A 19,073-nucleotide genomic window follows, 5' to 3' on the forward strand; every position below is an offset into this window, starting at 1 on the left:
GTAACAGTAGAGTGCTCACAAAACAGGCTAGTGGCCCTGGGTTCAATACTCAACATACCCCCACAGAAAGATTTATAAGGCAAATGACAATTCCTCAAGTAGGACTACACCTAACAGTAGCATATATATTTTTAATATAGTATCACATTAATGACTTTCAATTATAATATTTAAAATTTTGGCATGGAAAATTTCAATAATTTCAATTTCTTTGGGATGTTTTGATTCATGTTTACTAAGCAAGGGTTAAATAATTTAAGAATTATTTTCAAACGAATTCCTAGTAACATTTTTAGTAGAAGAAAAATGTGCTTCTTCAAGACAGAATTTAAAACTAAATTACTCCAGTAAAAAATTTAAGTAACACAATAGTTTAGCCTGTATATGTATGAACTTAAACACTCATGTATACTGTTTTCTGTGTGGAAAAGAAAGCAACAGAATAAATACATTTGCATAGGATGTAAAACACATTTTAGAGAAATATACACACAGGATGTATATAAATGCAAATTCAATATATTATCAGTTGAAGTTTTATTACTTAGTAATATGTGGTGGGACCAGTTTACAAATGATGTGGTTGTGGTAGCAAAAGTGACAGAAAGGAACTCAGCACTCAACATGTTTAATAAATAAAGTGTAGTGATTCATTAAATATGATACCTTCAGGTTCAAAAACCCCAGTAATTCAATAGATTTTTAACTGTGGCCTTGTGGACACCTCAATATCTTAGATAGGTAAGAAACTCCAGCATCACACTCATATAAGAACTATTGTGGAAACTGACAGCTAACTGTGCATAAAATTGAATGGCTCCAAAATATTGTACAATATTCAAAGATAATGAGAAATCAATTTACCATCTTGGTATAATTTGGTTGCTATGTACAACTTCAATAATATTTCACAACTAGGGCACGCAGCCACACTCTAATGAGGTTATATAAACATTACAAATGTGGTCTGTTTTCTTAGTAAGATATTTATTTATATGCATTTGTATGAATTATTTATTGAAATATTTATAGAGTTTTTATGTAAAAATTAAGTAGGTATTCCCATCATGTACTTAACCTAAGAATTCAGTCTTTCTGTGGGGTCCTAGTATTACTATTTAGTGATGAGTCACCTCTGTCATATATTCTTGGAGCAGAAAGAAATTAACAAAAAAACAAAAATGTCAGCTTTACTATAACCAGACACAAAGATACAAGACACAGATCTAAAGATAACCGATTATTTAGGCAATATCTTTGATGGGATTGGTTTCATTTGATTTTGCATTAAGACCAAAGATAGCTATTTCCTTTTTCTTGGCTTTAATTAAAATGGTGCTTATCTTATAAAAGGTAACATCAATATTAGGACAATATTTTTCTGGCAAATCTATGCCACATTTAGCATAACTAAAAATTTAAAATTACTTATCCTGAGAAAAAAATAAAAAGAACAGTTTTGACTAAAGAATAAAGTTCCTTCATTGTTAAACACCTTTAAAATTCAACCATGGAACAAAATCAGTAAGACTACAATCAGACTTCTGATGTCCACAGCAAACCTGAATACTTCCGGCAGAAATAAAACACACAAGTAGATAAGAGATTATACACAACAATAAAAAGCATCAGAAATTGATGCACCTGGATTTTGTTAAGTATAACAAAGGTCCTCAGTCCTTCATGGACAAAGCTGGGAGAACCACATTGAACAGTGTACTGCCATGAGCAGAAATCACTCAAGAAAGGCCACAATGAATTCCTTTTTGGATTAGGCAGAGGTTTGTTTTCTTGCCCCCACCCCAAAACAAAGACATAAAAGATATACTTGGAAATACAAGATGAATCCTATTTTCATAAAAGTATTATAACCACTTTGAAAGCTGAAATCTCTAGAATTTTCAGTTTTAGCCCTCCCTCACCATGAAAAATAAAGAGCTCACTACCCAGCAAAGCAGCATTATGACATAGGATTTACACACCAGTGAAGGCTTTGAGGAAGGGCTTTGTGACATGGGTCAAGTGCAGCCAACTGTAAGATTCATTCTCTACATTGTGATGAAAGTGCTTATGAGTGAGAACAGCCAGGGTAGCAAGGGTTCTCTCACAGTATTAAGGCCTGTCCACGTGGGAATGGTCAGTTAAGAATCAGCACAGTGAGCATTAGGTAATGACTGGGCATAGGACCCTAGGCTTCTTCAGCATGAGTTTTCTTCTATTCAAACATTTGCTCTTCCTCTTCATCTGCTTCCTCAATAACCTGAATCTCATCTGCTTGAGGTAAGGAGGTATTCTCCACCTGCAGTTTGTTCCCCTCAGCTTTACATTTTTCTTCTTCTTCTATGATTTCCTTCCATATCTTGTGGTTTTCAGTGAGATGGTGCATTAGCTGACAAAATATCCGCCGCCTGCCTTTTCTTCTTTGTGGTTCTGTGAAATATAAAACAAACATTTATATCAAAGCAAATACAATTCCATGGCTCATTCAATAAATGCCTCAGTGCCCACTCTAGTCTAAGTAGTAGTGCAACCTCTAAGGTTATAAATGTGAACAGTAAGAAAACAAATTATCCACGCTATGGAGATCATATCCTAACAGAACTATATAGACAAACAAAGTTATGAGCGATAGGGGTTGTTCTGGATACAAACAAAACAGAGAAGAAGATGAGATGATCTAAGATGAGAATCCTAACAATCCAAAGTTAAAATTGAAGTTTGTAATGTTTCAATGTAGTAAATTAAATGTAATTACCAGTATTCTGGTGAATATTATTTTGAAAAGCCAGTCAAACAACCCCAAGTTGGCATAAGATTATTCTCTGCCATGCTAGTCAAAAACACAAAGTATTTGTGTCTGAAGTGGGTAGAAGGTACTTATACAAGTGGAGCCCACTGAAGAGCACTGGCTGGAGGATAGCATCTACAGAGAAGTACCTCTACTAAATAAAAACACAACTCTTATTGTGTTACAGCTCTGATTTTTGGTATACTTAGAAAAAAGTGTCTAGCTAGGTGTAAATTAAATCTTACTTTAAAATAAACATGAAATGACATTTCATTAAGTTTCAAAGACAGATTTTTTTTAAATTTCCCACTTGTTGTCTTATTCAGAAAAAATATGTTGCTATGTAACTCATTCTTAGTATCAAAATCTTGGTTCTCTCAGAGCCAGTGTCTCTTTTCTCTCCACTGTTTTGATCCGCTTTCAAGTTGTGCTTTCCAGCTGTTATGATGTTTAAAGAGGGTAAGATGAGTCTAACTGCTAGTACTCACTTTAGAGATGTTCAGATGAGCATTTGCTGGAGGACAGCATCTCAAAATGCTGCTTTCATTAATTAAGGGTCCCCATTGTGTTATGGAAGTAACACAGTAGCAACACACAGCAGTTATCCTATTGAATATGAACTACTGATTATGAACATACTAACAGGAGCTAGCATATCTGTACCTGTACCTAAGATGAAAATATCTAAATCCAAATTAAGGAACATTTGTAGTTAATAGCATTAAACAATACACAGTTTCCTTCTATTCTTACTGGGATTTAGACTGTCTTCTGTTTCTTCATCATCTGAATCTAATTCTTCACCATCATCATCATCACCACTTTCTGTGTCATCATCCTCTTCTGCTTGTATCCACTGACCAGGCAGCAAGCCAGCAGCATCATAGGAGTTGCACAGGGGGCCCACAATGTGGGTGATAAAAGATTCTTGGAGTTTTGCTAGTTGAGGAGAAGAACGATCCATGAAGGGACTAATGGGTAGACCGAGGGTTGCTTCTTCATCTCCCTGAGCAATTCAAGAAGAAAAATGCATTTAACTACCAAAACTCCAACAACATTAAGGTTTACTGTTAAAATTATTGTGGGACTTTTTTCTTTTCTTTCTTTTTGGTGTTTTGAGAAAGGATCTCTCTACATAGCTTTGGCTGTCTATGAAATCATTATGTACGTCAGGCTGGCCTTGAACTCACAGAGATCTGCCTGCCTCTGCCTTCTGAGTACTTGGATTAAACATGTACAACACCACACCCAGAATCTTGAGGTACTAAAAACACAATCTACCTCAAATAATCTTTACACAAAACACTAATGACTGCGATTACTGTTAGGATGGAGTGTGGCTTGATGGGCACATGTTCACTTGGTGTTCCTGAGACCTCTATCAACTACCAGCACAGGAGAAAAATTTACTCTGCCTTTTCTCCATTTGAGAAATCTTAAACAAATGTGCATTCTCATATTCTGCTTGTATCAACTAGTACAACTGATACTCAGTTAACAGAGAAACTATGTATTTTAAAATAAAGACTAATAATTTTACTATCAACCTACAACATTCTGTAATATCAACATTAATAGTTTATAATTAATATATTAAAGCTAGATTATTTGATTTTGAGTATAAAAGACTATATTTACTTAGTTTAAGATTATAATGTAATTTGCATATTACTATTCCCATTCTCAATAACAGGTTACACAGTATGGCACAGATTATGCAAATGGGTAAAAATATTTTAAAGACAAGATTTTAAAAGACATGAAAAATATAGCATGTTTTAACATAGCTTCCTGTCTAGACTGTTTCGTTTTCGGGGTGGGGCAGGATGTCACAGAAGAATTCAGTGTCTTTCATTCTCAGTTATGAGTACAGTCATCAATTTGTTGGACACTCATTGGCATGCTCCAATGAGTACACAGGCAACACAAATTGGACTTGGTAGGGTTTTTTGTTTGTTTTGTTTGGGGAGGCACAAGGTAGGAAGGTAGACTTGGGAGGAATGGCAAGTGAATGTGATCAGGATGCACTGTACAAAATTCCCAAATAATTAATAAAAATTTATGTTAAGGGGGGGAAAAACTACTTCATTTGGAAATCAACTGTTTTAAGTTATATAGATTCTCAGTTTAAAAGTAACCTTGGAAACCAGAGTCTATCCTTATCTATTTAGCCAAGAGTACAATCAACCTATTCCAAGCAGGTAATAAACTATGTATTTTTGTTTGCTACTTTAAATGTTAGCAGTGGTGGCTAGAGAGATGGCTCAGTTGTTAAAAGCGCTGGCTGCTCTTCTAGAGAACCTGAGTTCAAATCTCAACATTCACATGGCAGCTCATAACTATAACTCATAGCTCATAACTCCACTTCCAAAGGATCTAAAGCCTTCTCTGGCCTTTACAAGGCAACAGGCACACACATGACCCACAGTCATACATGCAGACAAAACATCCATACACACAAAATAAAATATTAGCAGCAAAGGTAGAGTTGAGAAAACACTAAGAGCCAGGGTACATGCAATGTTTAACCCTTTTCAGGGCAACTGAAGCCCCCCTAAGTGCTTTCTTCATAATGAAGTTCTTCAAAATCCCACCAATCTCATGTTCCATCTTACCTGCTCATAAAATTCATTCACAATGCCTTCTGTCCATCTCAAATGTAGATCCCGGGCTTTTGCTGGGCCATTTATATCTGCTAGTTTGATGCACACCTGGCAGACTAAGAGGCGATCGTTTTCACTGGTCCATTCTATACCATTACTATTTACATCGTTGGCCTATTTTGGACAAACAGAATTGTTTTAGGTTCTGAATCACAACGAGCTTCTAATGTTTGTTTGTTCTTACCAATTACCTTAAAATTGTTTCCTGTCCAAAGGACAGGGAGAAATTTCAGTAAACAAAATCAGAATATGCTGAAACACAGACCTATGTGGTAAAATGTCCCGCTGAGGTAGTGAAAAGATTTTGTTTCAAAAGAAGCATGGCTTTTTATTTTAAAAAGCTAGCTTTGGTTTCATTATTTGTAATTTTCACAAAGAATAATAATGTATATGTGTGTATATGTATATCTATGTAATATGTATTAAATAATGTACATGCAAATTTATAAATCATAAGAATTAACTATTTCTACCTTAAAGAAAGGCCACTTAAAAGAGCTATGGAAAAATCAGTTCTAGTTCTGACAAGCAGATACATTTCAAAAACATGAGTCTTAGAAACTCAACTCTATGGTCTAAATTTTAACTCACAAGGATATTAATTCAGCATATATAACCTATTCAAATCCACTTCTCTATAAAGAAGTGATGGTAATCTTGTCAGATACTGCCATACGGATTACTAAACACAGTGCCTGGTTGATAATAAAGGCTATGTAAATATTAACTAGCATTATTTAAGTAAGTGCAATTATCATTATTAGATAAGCAAATTTAGTATGCTTTTTATTTCCTCTTGGAAATAAAAACTGAGGACTCAGAAGCTTTCTATTAGCTAACAAAGAGGCAGGACATAACTCTTTCAAGAAAGTGATGGCTCTCAACTCTTTTCTACTCCATGGGACTCGCTGCCATTTTATCACTGTTAGAGCAGTTTAGTGATTCTACATGCCATAGTAAATATGAATTCTCTAAGAGAGAGGCTGTGAGCTGATCTTCCCCAAACTACAGAACAGTGACTATACACACATGGTAACTTTGGGATGAGGAAATAATTGTCAAACAGAAAACAGTAGAAAATTACTAATACAAAGAAGGCTTCTTAGAAACACACTTTAATTTCATAAAATGACTCACTTGGCACTGAGTAACTCAAACTTTTGTTTTGTTTTGTTTTCAGAAACAGGGTTTTTCTCTGTATTGCTTTGGAGGTTGTCCTGGAACTCGCTCTGTAGACCAGGCTGGCCTCGAACTCACAGAGATCCGCCTGCCTCTGCCTCCCGAGTGCTGGGATAAAAGGCGTGCGCCACCACTACCGGGCCAACTCAAACTTTGTTAAGAGAACTTTGGATATAATTGATTGGTTTGTTAACATTTAAAAGAAAGCCACTATAAAATTCAACTATTTGTCAAAAGAAAGCATAGCAAGCAACAGTATTTTAAGACTTATTGCCACAATAATAAAAATGTTTATTTAAAATAGCATGAAATATTATTTAATATGTTATTTACTCTTACTTCATGTGCAATATAATGCTTACTTAACATCAAAAAACTATCTTTCATCCTTAACATTAAAAATAACAATTTCCCTTTTAAAATCAGGCACTACTTTACATAACAAACCTTGGCATTGAATTCAGCAAGGAAGTCAAAATGTTTTTTGAGATCTGTGGCAAGGATTGCTTCTATGACTAAAAAACGAAAGCGCTTGAATTCCACGTGATCAAGGTTAAGCAGGAAGTTGTATTCTGGGCGAGAAAGATACAGATTCCAAGCTGATGCTGCATGATGGTTTTCTAGAACAGATCTGTCATTGTATAAAACTGCCTAAAAGGAATAAAGAAAAATGAGACAAGCATCTTACATACAGGAGCTTTAATAACTCAGTGTTGGAAAGAGATCAAAAGAGTGAGCACCTACCACAAATGAGGCATGGTGCCAGAATTTTAATATGTATGATGAAAGTTGTAATGGTTTTACAAATGAATAGACTGAAGCACAAAGAGGCTAAGGACACCTTTCCTTCTGATGTGTACATCTAAAATAAAAGATTTGTCCTCAAATTCTCTGCAATACCACGCTGCCTCCCAAGGAATAGAAAGGTGTTTTTGAAATAAACATTCAATTTGAAAATCTTCTGATAATAAATCCATTAAGATATAGAACAGGCTTAGGGTACAGTTCTGTTCTGCAGCCAACATAGAGTTAACTAAAGAGGAAGAAGTGATGTCCAGGGTAAGTCAGAGACCCTTTTGTCTGAGTTTGTAGTTTATATTCCCTTCCTGCACAGTGCCTGAGAAGTGCCCTCATACCAGCGTAAGACCCTGAGAGGCATCCAGAACCAGCAGAATATAGAATTTCTAAAGCTTCTACCATCTCTAAAAACTAAAAATGCTTTCAAAATTACTAAAGAAGCAGTAATTATTTAAAACACACACACACACACACACACACACACACACACACACACACACACACACACACACACACACACACCCCTCATGTCAAGTTGTGTTAAATGCCAGGGATGAAAACGCAGAAACATAACTGTTCTTATTTTTCTGGCCCTTACTGCCTAATAGGAAAGATAAGCAGAGGAAGCAGTATCAGGTGAGACAAATGTGACAAAGGTGAGACAATAATACCTATTATTGGAAAATTAGGGCATGGATGTAAGCACACCTGCATACCATCAGGTGATCACATACACAATGGAATGACTTAAGTGGTTATGAGCTACATAAAAGCCTCCCATCAATCTTCAGAGAATTTCTTAGCACCATAAATCTCTCTAAAAAGACCTCACTCCAAAGATTCCATAACGGGACACTTTATATTTAACAGTGTTGAAAAATTCATGCTTAATTTGATGAAGAACAATAAGCTATCAAAATAGTTTCATCATATCAGGAAGAAGTAATGAAACTCCCAGGCCATTAAAACACACTGTTGACAGGCCAGTAAGATGGCTCAGCAGGTCAAAGTGTTTATTACATACACCTCATGATCTAGTTCAATTCCACATAAAGTGGAATTAGAAAAATGACCCCCTGAAATTTTTCCTCTAACACCCACATGCATCCCCCCACACACACACACATCATACACACAGTAACATTTTTAACACACTGTTCAATGAGTATTTTCTGAAGCTAGCTAGCTGGCTTTAAAAATTTCTCAGAGCCAGGGCAGTAAATAAAAGAATAAGTTTCTAGTTCCTTTACTGTGCAAACTGTCCTTGGAAATTACTAAAGAGAAACAAAATGGAAGCAAAAATCAAAATCAGTAACAGAATTTATATATACTCTCCATACTAGAAAACTTCCAATACACAGGGGAACTAAGAACAGACTGAGGAAAGACCACATCACCTGTTGATATGAGAATGAATTGTGCTGCAAAGAGGTGAGTCTCTTAGGAGAAACTCTGGGGATGTGAATGGGGGTGAGGATGCCCTGTTCCCTAGCTGAGTACCACCTACTACACTTCTATATTGAGAAATATTTAGTCTGAGAACTGACAACCATACTAGTAATTCATTCTCTCCAGGCAGCTTCTTCCGATATTTTAAGAGATAAGTCTGCCTGGAGTAAATATAGGACTTAGGTCACTGGGCTTGCCCTTGGAAAGTACTGTTGGATGCCAGGCTCTTCCTGTCTTTTTCATATGCTGATTGCCCTGACACAAGAGTTTTGCTTCACTACAGATTCCTACCATGAGTCACATCCATACAGGCCCAAAAGCAATGTGACCCACTGACCTGGTAAATTGAAACTTCTCAAATGATTAGCCAGAATAACTCATTCCTTCTTACATGACGATTGCTTAGGCATTTTATCACAGTAATATTTTTTTATAGAAACATACTTTTTATGTTGTTTCTTTTTACCCTTAATATCACATTTTTTTTTGTTCCGATGGAAAACGTTGTGTGTGGTATGGTGTGTTATACATACTTGTTAATGTGGATGGGTGCACATGTATGTGCAAATGCATGTGTAAGCCAGAGGTTGATGGTGAACGTCTTTTCTTGATCACTTTCTATGTTTATTTTTGTGACAAGTCTTTTTGTGAACTTTCTGTAGCTCACTGTTTATAGACAAGCTAACCAATGAACTTCAAAGACATCCACTGGCCCTCCCCTGTTCAATGCTGGGGTTACAAGAACATGCCACTATGCCTGCTTTTTAACATGAGTTCTAGGGATCTTAACTCAGTTCCTCATGCTTTCAAAACAGACACTTTTAAGAGGTGAGCCCTCTCTCAGCTCCAGAGGAATACTGGAGCTTTTAACTTCATTCACATACCTCAGGAACAAGTGGGCAACCAGAAATCAAATACAAGTCTCCTTATATCAGATTTAGTGCTTTAAAGGGTTATGACTTACCAAATGTGTAAGTCAAACATGATGTGAAGGCTAGAATGGCCTCTGAATTTACAGAATGGTACTGCAATATGTATCCCTAGGTAGGCAGTTTCTCCCAAGTAACACAAAGTGAACTTTAAATGTGATCAGTGATCAGTGATCAGTGATCACATTTAAAGTTATCAGAAGCTTACTATAGAAATCATGAGCTATTAAGTCTAACAGAGAAATAAATTATGTGGTCCTCCTAACCCATTTTTCTGTGTGTGTGTGTGTGTGTGTGTGTGTGTGTGTGTGTGTGTGTGTGTGTGTGTGTGTGTGTGTGTGTGTGTTTGTGTGTGTGTGTGTATGTGTCTTTGTGTCTCTGTCTCTCTGTCTCTCCTCTCTCTCTCTCTGTCTGTCTGTCTAACACACAATACTTAAATCACTCAACTTGAGATTAAAAGAATTTATCTTCTATATTAAAACAGTTGGCCAGCTTGCTTGAAGATTAGGTAAAAAGAGAAACAGAAAATAGCTACAAATAATGAAAAGGTAAGAACTGAGGATAAAACAGAATGCTAAAGTGAAGAAAGGAATTCACCAGAAACAGTAACAAGTTCCTATGTAAGGCATATGGTTAGAAACATACATAATCTCCTACACAAACAAACACCTTAAATCACATTAAATTCTTCTAAAAGCCATATATTTATTTCTAAGCCCTCATGTTTAAAGCTATTGCAGATACAGTATTCATGTTAGGAACTCATACTACTTGATTTAAACTGTGATATGACCATAGAAAACACAAAATATTAAACCAAAATAAATTATCTTTTATCACATTAGTGATATGAACATACATATCCATATATGTGGGGTAGGTATACAGGTGCATGCCATGGCACATGCATGGAGGTATGAGGCCAGCTTGTAGTAACTGGTTCTTTCTTTCTAGCATGTGGGCCTCACAAATCAAACTCAGGTTGTCACACTTGGAGGAAAGTGCCTTTATCTGGTAAAGTGTCTCGCAGTCCAAGAAGACACTGTTAGTACACTTATATATTTATACCTAAAAGATTGAAAGTCATTATATTAAGACAAATATTAGGAGAAAAATGAGAAGAACAAAACCATTAATGATATCCTTGACCACTGTATGTTTTAGTCACACAATGGACTCAGTCAGAAGGAACAAAGATCCAGCCAGAATTTTTCCTGATTTGATAAAAGACAAAAATATTTCTATAAAGATCTAGAATTCACAAAACATGGAATAATTTCATAAACTATTCTTTTTATACCTGAAGAACTGATTTTTCTAAATTTCTTTAGCGTTCATCATCATGTGTTTTCATCAATTAATTACAACGAAAAGTCTAATGGTAACATGACTTACATGAAGGATGGATTATAGAGGATGTGCAATGGGTTATAAAAATTTTCAGAATCATCCTTAAGCTTCCAAAAATACCTTTCCTACCTGAGGTGCATTTGTAGCCACAAGAAATGCATTTGTTCTTCCTGGGTGATCATAATCATGCATGGCAGCTGCCACATACAAAGCCATCAGTTCTAAAGCAGGAATGTTCGAAGACAGGCAACCATAACTCTCATCTGGAATACAGCAACTCTTCGAAGAAATGTAAGCAATTTGTCCAGAACCAAGTCTACCATCTGAATCTGTGTGACAAAAAACAGCAAACCAACATTACAGTGTAACTTCCTTACAATTATGCTAAGGATTGGATTTCCCAAATCAGTACTAATTTGTTGAACTTAAAGAGACTCAAAGGACTTAAAGCCTATACTTTCCCCATTGTTTATCTTGCAGGCCATCAGAAAATTCTGACACCAGATGATGCTTCCTTGCTCAGACTAATTAATTTATAGAAACTCTAAATGTATAGTTTTCTAAACATTTGTTTTTAAGGGCTAAATATAGTAGACATACATAGTCATAGCAATTGATATCTCCTGGGAAAGGAAAAATCAATTTTCTACAATGGAGTGTCAGTGGGTATATATCAATCACACTTCAGGACAGGCCCCATACCCGAGGGTAGTTAATTAACATAAAACAGACTCCATATTTTGTTTTGTGTGTGTGTATATTATTTTGTTATTTTTTGTCTAATTTTCTTTTTTAAAAGTTTGTCTGTTTTTATTTTCTTTTTGTTTTTCCTGATTTTTTTGAGAGACAAAGAAAGAACAAGTAGCTGGGTGGGTAGGGAGGTGGAGGATCTAAGAGGAATTGGGGAAGGAGAAAGAATATGATCAAAGTTAACTGAATGAAAAATATATAACAAAAATTAAAAAATATATATGTAATAATCATAGGGAAAAAATCTAACAGGAAAAAACCTGAGAATAAAATTTGATTATAAAACAATATGAACATCTAGAAATTTAATATATCACTAAACTAAGCTCCTCAATACAGACACTGCTTTTCAAATCCTATCCTCAAGAATTATTCATTTGCTACACTGATGACAGTTTCTCTTCCCCTTCTTCTCCCTCTCATGAAGTTCTTGAAAATTGAACAGAACAAAAAGTATGAAGATAAAAAGGCCTGAAACACTAAAATATTCAGGGAACACTCTTCTGTTTCCTCCTGTTAGAAACAGCATGCTCTCTCCTCACAGAGCACTTCCAGCTCAGCATTTCACCATCTCCTCCTTTTGTTTATTAGTCAAACCTACATGGTCAGGCCATTATTTTTGCTAAAGGGATTTGTAGAAATTACAAAAAGTAAAAGACATAGTGAACAGCATATAAAACCAAAGATAAAATACATATGAGATAACCTTGATTGTGTTCATTAGTTAGAAATAATGCCTTGTCAAATCTACATGATTTTTAATCATAATTTGAGTCAACATTTGTTATCACAAAAAATTTTAACATATTGACTTTAATACACTAGTGATAACATTAGAGTATTCATTATTTTCATACTGTTTATGTTTCCAATATATTGAGCTTTATAAAACTGTACTCCAACACTCCTTAAAACAATTTTAAAAATGATATATGGACATGGATTATGTAGGTAAACTGCTACTAAAAAGACTTTAATTATTAATATCAGGTCAACATCCTGAACATTTTCTTATATTGCATCCACTATAAACTCCCCGTTAAATTATAAACTAAGTATTAAAGATCAAAATGGCAAAATATATCCCTGTTAAGCTAAAAAATTAGTTAAGAATGGTGCTGCAGGCCTATACATGCTAGCACTTGGGAGTTCAAGAACCATCAGGGATATATAAGAGACTGTGTTAAAACAAAAAACAACAAAAATATAAAAAGCAAAATGAAATACTTACCTAGAGCTTATTCAATAGGACCTTGATACACCAGTGCATATAATTTTGAAAGAAAATTAACATTAAGATGGCAGTGTTTTGCAAATTGTTGTACAGATTCAATACTATTTATATCAAAATCCAGGATGGCTTTTTAAACATAAAAATATAAACTGACAATACAATTAATATGTAAATACAAGAGACTGTGAATGGCCAAATCATCTCAAAGAAAAAAACATTGAGAATTCATACTTCCTAATTTCACAGCTTACTACACAGCTCAAGTGATAAAGGCATGTGGTACTATTATAGAGACAAACACAGATAAGTGAACTAGAACTGAAAGTCCAGAAAAATACTTTGACATTTATGGTTACTGACTTTCATTGAGGGTGTCAAAAGATCGTTGAGAGATAACTGCACTCTGCATGACACTAGGAACTTTTACATGTTGCTTCATGTCCACAGCATAAATGAATGCTACTGAGACAACTGGATATCGATATACAAAATAATATTGGTGCTCTTTGTTATACTATGTCCCTGAATTAGCTACAAATAGGTCACTGATTTAAGCTTAACTGAAGAATTATGAAATGCTTTAAAGAAAATATATATTTCCAAGATCTTGAGTTAAGGAAAATCGTCCAAAATGAGACAAAAAAAGCATGAGCAAAAACATAAAAAATTAGGTGTTATTTGGAGCTTAGAAAAAAAGATACCATGAATTGGACACTGGCTCAGAAAACAAAAACAAACCAGACCTTGTGAGACCACATTCTAATTCTACAAAATGTTTACACCTAACGATCGACACATCCGAGTTTGTAATGTGCCATTGCATCATTAATTCAGTCTAACTGTAGGATGGTATGATTTAGGGGGATCAATAAGTTCTATGGACATAAGCTCCTTGCTACAACTTGTATTTTATATAGGAATGAGTTCCTTACATGATGCAGTACTGTCTCTATTGTAACATATATATAATAACAGTGAATAACACACCCAGTAAATTTACTGGTGATGACAGTGAAGGCAACTCTGTATTTGAGATAAGGGAGGAATGGTTTGTCTTCCATTAAGAAAGGATCAGTTGTAATAAACCTATCATTAGAGATGACTGGATACCCCAAGGGAATGGCATCAAATTGAGGGCTTATCATTAGTCTCTGCTATTAATAAGGTGAGTATACAACAGAGAAATGAGCCAGGCTACCTCAATGAAAAAAGCCCATAACACTGAGCCTATTCATGTGCTTTACTCTTACTATCTTTGCTGTTGTAGTCATAAACCTACTGAATGATATCTGGAGTAGATGGGAAGAAACTAATAATAATCATGGGAAGAAATCACTTCATCCAGTTGATTACTGAAAAACTCCACAGTAAATATTGTTAGGTAATTTTCTTTTTCAAATTTCTCCAAAAATATGTGTGTGTGTGTGTGTGTGTGTGTGTGTGTGTGTGTGAGAGAGAGAGAGAGAAGAGAGAGAGAGAGAGAGAGAGAGAGAGAGAGAGAGAGAGAGGAGGGAGAGGAGAGAATATAGATAAGAAGTTGTGTCTGAAAGAAAATGGTCCCCAAAAGGACTGGCACTATAAGGAGGTGTGGCATTATTGAAGGAAGTGTCACTGTGGAGTCAGGCTGTGAGGTCTCTCCCTCCCACCCACCCACCTCCACCACTGAGCTTTCTCAGTGTGACAAGTCAGTTGAAGTCCTGTTGCCTGAAAGATGCAGCACTCTCAGCTCCAGCCCATGACTGCCTGCATGCTGCCATGTACCCTGACATGATGATAATGAAATGAACCTCTGAAACTATAAACAAGCCACCCCAATTAAATGTTTTCTTTATTAAGAGTTGCCATGGTCATGGCATCTCTTCACAGCAATAGTAAACCCTAACTAAGACACTATGTATTCACATAGAAAGCTAACATCCATTTTTCAGTGCCCACTCTGAGGAGTTCTATACATAAACCTCTTTCCTAGAATTCCTGGACAAATTTCTAATCTTTTTCTTTCTAAAGCTGTTAGCCACTGGCTAAAAATGAGTGTATAACCAAGTGTACTGCTTAATGTATTTGTGTGTTGGTAAATTTTAACTTTCCCTGTTATCCAATCAATGGACTCCCTGTCAGAGCCTATAAATCTTTACTCTTCTACTTTCAGAAGACACAAAGATCCATCAATACGCCTAGCTTTTTGGTCCTTCAATGGTTCCAGACACATTCCCATGAAGCCATATATATGGATAAAGAAAGGAGAGGCTCAGAGGGCCCAAAGTTCATAATGAGTACAATATATGGTAACATGGTTCCTATGGCCAGTTTTCTAAATGCACCAGAATACAGTAATAATTAGGAATTTTTACCCAAAGGAGAATAGCTATCTGAGGCAGATTGCAGTTTATATAAAACCTATGGATTTATACATTGTAATTTCCTTTCAATGGTCTACAGAGGCTCCAGAAAGGAAATCTATCTGTAAAAAGTACCATGAGCACTGATGGATTGGTCAGTCATCTGGAAATGCAACTTACACAAGTGGAAAACATTTCATATGGTTTTCATACTTTGAATAGCACATACTATCTATACAATCCACAGCCTTAGCGTCAAAGGATTGGTGCGTGTGTGTGTGTGTGTGTGTGTGTGTGTGTGTGTGTGTGTGTGTGTGTGTGTGTGTGTGTGTGAAGGTTTAGTATTCCGATGTGGTAAATTTGCCACCAGAACTCAAAGGTCCCTTTAGGTACAGATTTTCAAATTCATCAGTTGTCCACTATTTTGCAACAGAAATCTCAATAGAGCTTAGACCCCTTAACTCCCTAAAAAACTCTGCCCAGTAGAGAGATGATCCCCCCCACCCTCTCCTAACTTACTCTTATTGAGCATCTAGGATACTCATTGCTCTGTGTGTGTGTGTGTGTGTGTGTGTGTGTGTGTGTGTGTACAAGCATGTGTGCATGAGTGCAGTGACTGCCAAAGCCAAAAGAGGCCGAAAGATCCCTTGGAGCTGGACTGTGAGCCACTCACAGGAGTGCTGGAAATGAACTGGAGTTTTCCAGAAGAGCAGCAAGTGCTCTTAACTTCTGAGCTGTCTCTCAAGTATTCATTTACTACTTCATAGTCAACAGGAGCTACTCAGCATTATCTCACCAATGTAACAGATAGGAAGAAAATATACTACAGAATAAGCAATTTTGTGTTCCATACAAACTCTACTCTAGTAGATGTATTTTACTGGAGTTTTTCACTCTTTTATAAGTTCAAATAAAAGATGTAGGAACTTGATAATAGATGGAGCTTATTTAAACAGTGATATTTATGGTGAGGGATAGTATTAACTTTTTGAAACTTAAATTACAATGTTTTTAAGTATCACTTAAATACTTCCATGATATTTTTAAACATGTTACTTTGGCTTGGTGTTACTATGCATTTTAAACATACATAATAGACCTGAAACAAAAATTATCAAAATATCCAAGATAATGGCTATATTGGGACAGTGGGAAGAGAAGGAAACATGTTGCATACAGCAGTTCCGGATCATAACCTACTTCTTAAGATGGTAACAGGTTTAAAATTTTTATGTTATGTTAAGCATTGTAACTTACTCAATCTTCTATGTGTACCAAAGTTTATTTTAAAAAAAACTTTAGAGATTAGAGGCTACTACACAATAAGATAGCTTGATTTATTATTTCTAATTAAATAATTAAAAGAAATATTTGTAGGAGGAAGTACCTGCTTCGGTCTGTGCTTCATGGTTATCATGGCTCTGCTGTAAGCCAGGAATTGGCCGTGTTGTCAGATACCAAACAGCATGTAGTACATCGGTAGCATGTATACGATTGTGATCTGAAATTACCCAAATATTTTATTATAGCATAATTCTGTTTATGTTTGGCATAAGACATTTGAAAAGTGAAAAAAATTTCTAGTTATACTATAGTCCAACAAATAAGACATACTAGTTAAAGGAATTTCTCACAATTGTATTTTGTTTTATTTTTAAGATATCTTGGTATATTAAAAGACTTTAAAAAAAAACTTCAAAAAGTTTTAAGATAAAATACAAAAACATAGTAAAACCCCAAAGAGCAGTCAGGGAAAACAAACATAACTAAAAGGAATGAAAAAATTATTGAGATTTCTATTCTGTGACTTTTATAATGTGGTATCTGGATTATGGAGAGACAATATAGAATAGTTTTAGGAACACAATAGATGACCCAGTAGATAAGAGCACTTCCTATGTGAGCATGAAGATCGAGTCTAGATCCCAGTACTCAAGTGACAAGATGGGCATAACTGTATGTGAACTATAATCCCAGTACCCAGGGCGGGGCTGAGAAGACAGGACTGTGGGAGCTTGCCTGGTCTCCAGCATAGATATAGGTTCAGTAATAGACCCTGTCTCAAAGACAGTGATACAGAGGATACCCAAAGTCATCTTCTGGTCTCTTTGTGTTCACACAGGCATGTCCACCTGTATACATGCACACTCACTCACACACACACACACACACACACAAATAGTTTTGCTCAGAACAGGTATATAGTCTGCATACCTGTGTTTTGCCAAAAAACTGAGAAATAGTCATCGTTTAGATTTCCTATAAAGAGTAAATGGAAGTTAAAGCTTGAATAACTCACTTTAAACTACTAAGCAGTATTATTAGTTATGCCAGATTAGGAATAATTTACTACTGTGTTCATACGAAGGGAATTATGGAAAGGTTTAACACATAAAAGAAAACCATATATTTCCCAACATGAAATTTCAATTATGTTGAATATAAAAAAATAAAAAATCATTCCATAAGTCAGAACACAAAATAGAAAATTATAGGTAAGTTTTGCCAAACAATCCAATTAAAAAGTGAGGTATAGAACTAAATAGACAATTCTCAATAAAGGAATCTAAAATGGCTAAAAGACACTTAAGAAAGTGCTCAATATCCTTAGCCATCAAATGTAACTCAAAACAAATCTGAGGTACCATCTTACACCTTTCAGAATGGCTAAAATCAAAAACACCAATGACAGTCTATGCTGGTGGCACTCCCACTACTGGTGGGAGTGCCAACTCATACAGCCACTTTGGAAATCAGTATGGTGGTTCCTCAGAAAAATGGTAATTAGTCTACCACAAGATTCAGCAATTCCACTCTTAGGCATATACCCAAAAGAAGCACATTCACACAACAAAGACATCTGTTCAACAATGTTCATAGTTGCACTATTTGTAATAGCCAGAACCTGGAAGCAACCTAGATGCCCCTCAACCGAAGAATGGATGGAGAAAACGTGGTACATTTAAACAATGGAGTATTACTCAGCAGGAAAAAACAATGAAATCTTGAAATTTGAAAGCAATGGATGGAACTAGAAGAAACTATCGTGAGTGAGGTAACCCAGTCACAGAAAGACAAGCACGGCATGTACTCATATATGGATATCAGACACAGAGCAAAGAACTACCAGTCTACAATCCACACCGCCAGAGAAACTAGGAAACAAGGAGGACCCTAAGAGAAGAAACACATGGTCCCCAGAAGAAGGGGAAAGAGACAAGATTTCCTCAGCAAATTGGGAGCAAAGGGGAAGGGGGGAGGGAGGTAGGAAAAAGAGAAAGGGAGAAGAGGAAGGGGAAGGAGAACAAGAGGGATCAGCAAGACTGAGACAGGGGAGGAATGGAGGAGAGCAACAAAACAAGACACCTTAATAGAGGGAGCCAGTATAGGTTTAAAGAGAAATCTGGCACTAGGGAAATGTCCAGAGATCAACAGGATGACATCAACTAAGAATCTGGGCAGTAGTGGAGAGGCTGCCTTTGATGCCCTTCCCCTAAAATGAGATTGATGACTGCCTGAATTGCCATCCTAGGGCCTTCATCCAGCAGCAGAAGCAGAAGCAGAAGCAGAAGCAGAAGCAGGCACCCACAGCTA

At 35.8% G+C, this 19,073-nt stretch overlaps 1 protein-coding gene across 1 annotated transcript in view; it reads right to left on the reverse strand.

Annotated features, from left to right (window-relative positions):
* Positions 1-2,180: 2,180 nt before the first annotated feature.
* The window catches only part of Pde3b (phosphodiesterase 3B), a 136,793-nt gene continuing 119,900 nt past the window's right edge, over positions 2,181-19,073 (reverse strand). Inside the window, exons 11-16 of the mRNA XM_027410134.2 lie at positions 16,867-16,980; positions 11,286-11,485; positions 7,078-7,281; positions 5,404-5,565; positions 3,542-3,794; positions 2,181-2,430 (exon numbers count right to left, since the gene is read on the reverse strand). Of these exons, the coding sequence (XP_027265935.1) occupies positions 2,216-2,430; positions 3,542-3,794; positions 5,404-5,565; positions 7,078-7,281; positions 11,286-11,485; positions 16,867-16,980 (1,148 nt within the window). The 3' untranslated portion in view covers positions 2,181-2,215. The remainder of the gene's footprint in view (positions 2,431-3,541; positions 3,795-5,403; positions 5,566-7,077; positions 7,282-11,285; positions 11,486-16,866; positions 16,981-19,073) is intronic.

Source organism: Cricetulus griseus, chromosome 3, assembly GCF_003668045.3.
Source record: "Cricetulus griseus strain 17A/GY chromosome 3, alternate assembly CriGri-PICRH-1.0, whole genome shotgun sequence".
In the NCBI taxonomy this organism is placed as follows: Eukaryota; Metazoa; Chordata; class Mammalia; order Rodentia; family Cricetidae; genus Cricetulus; species Cricetulus griseus.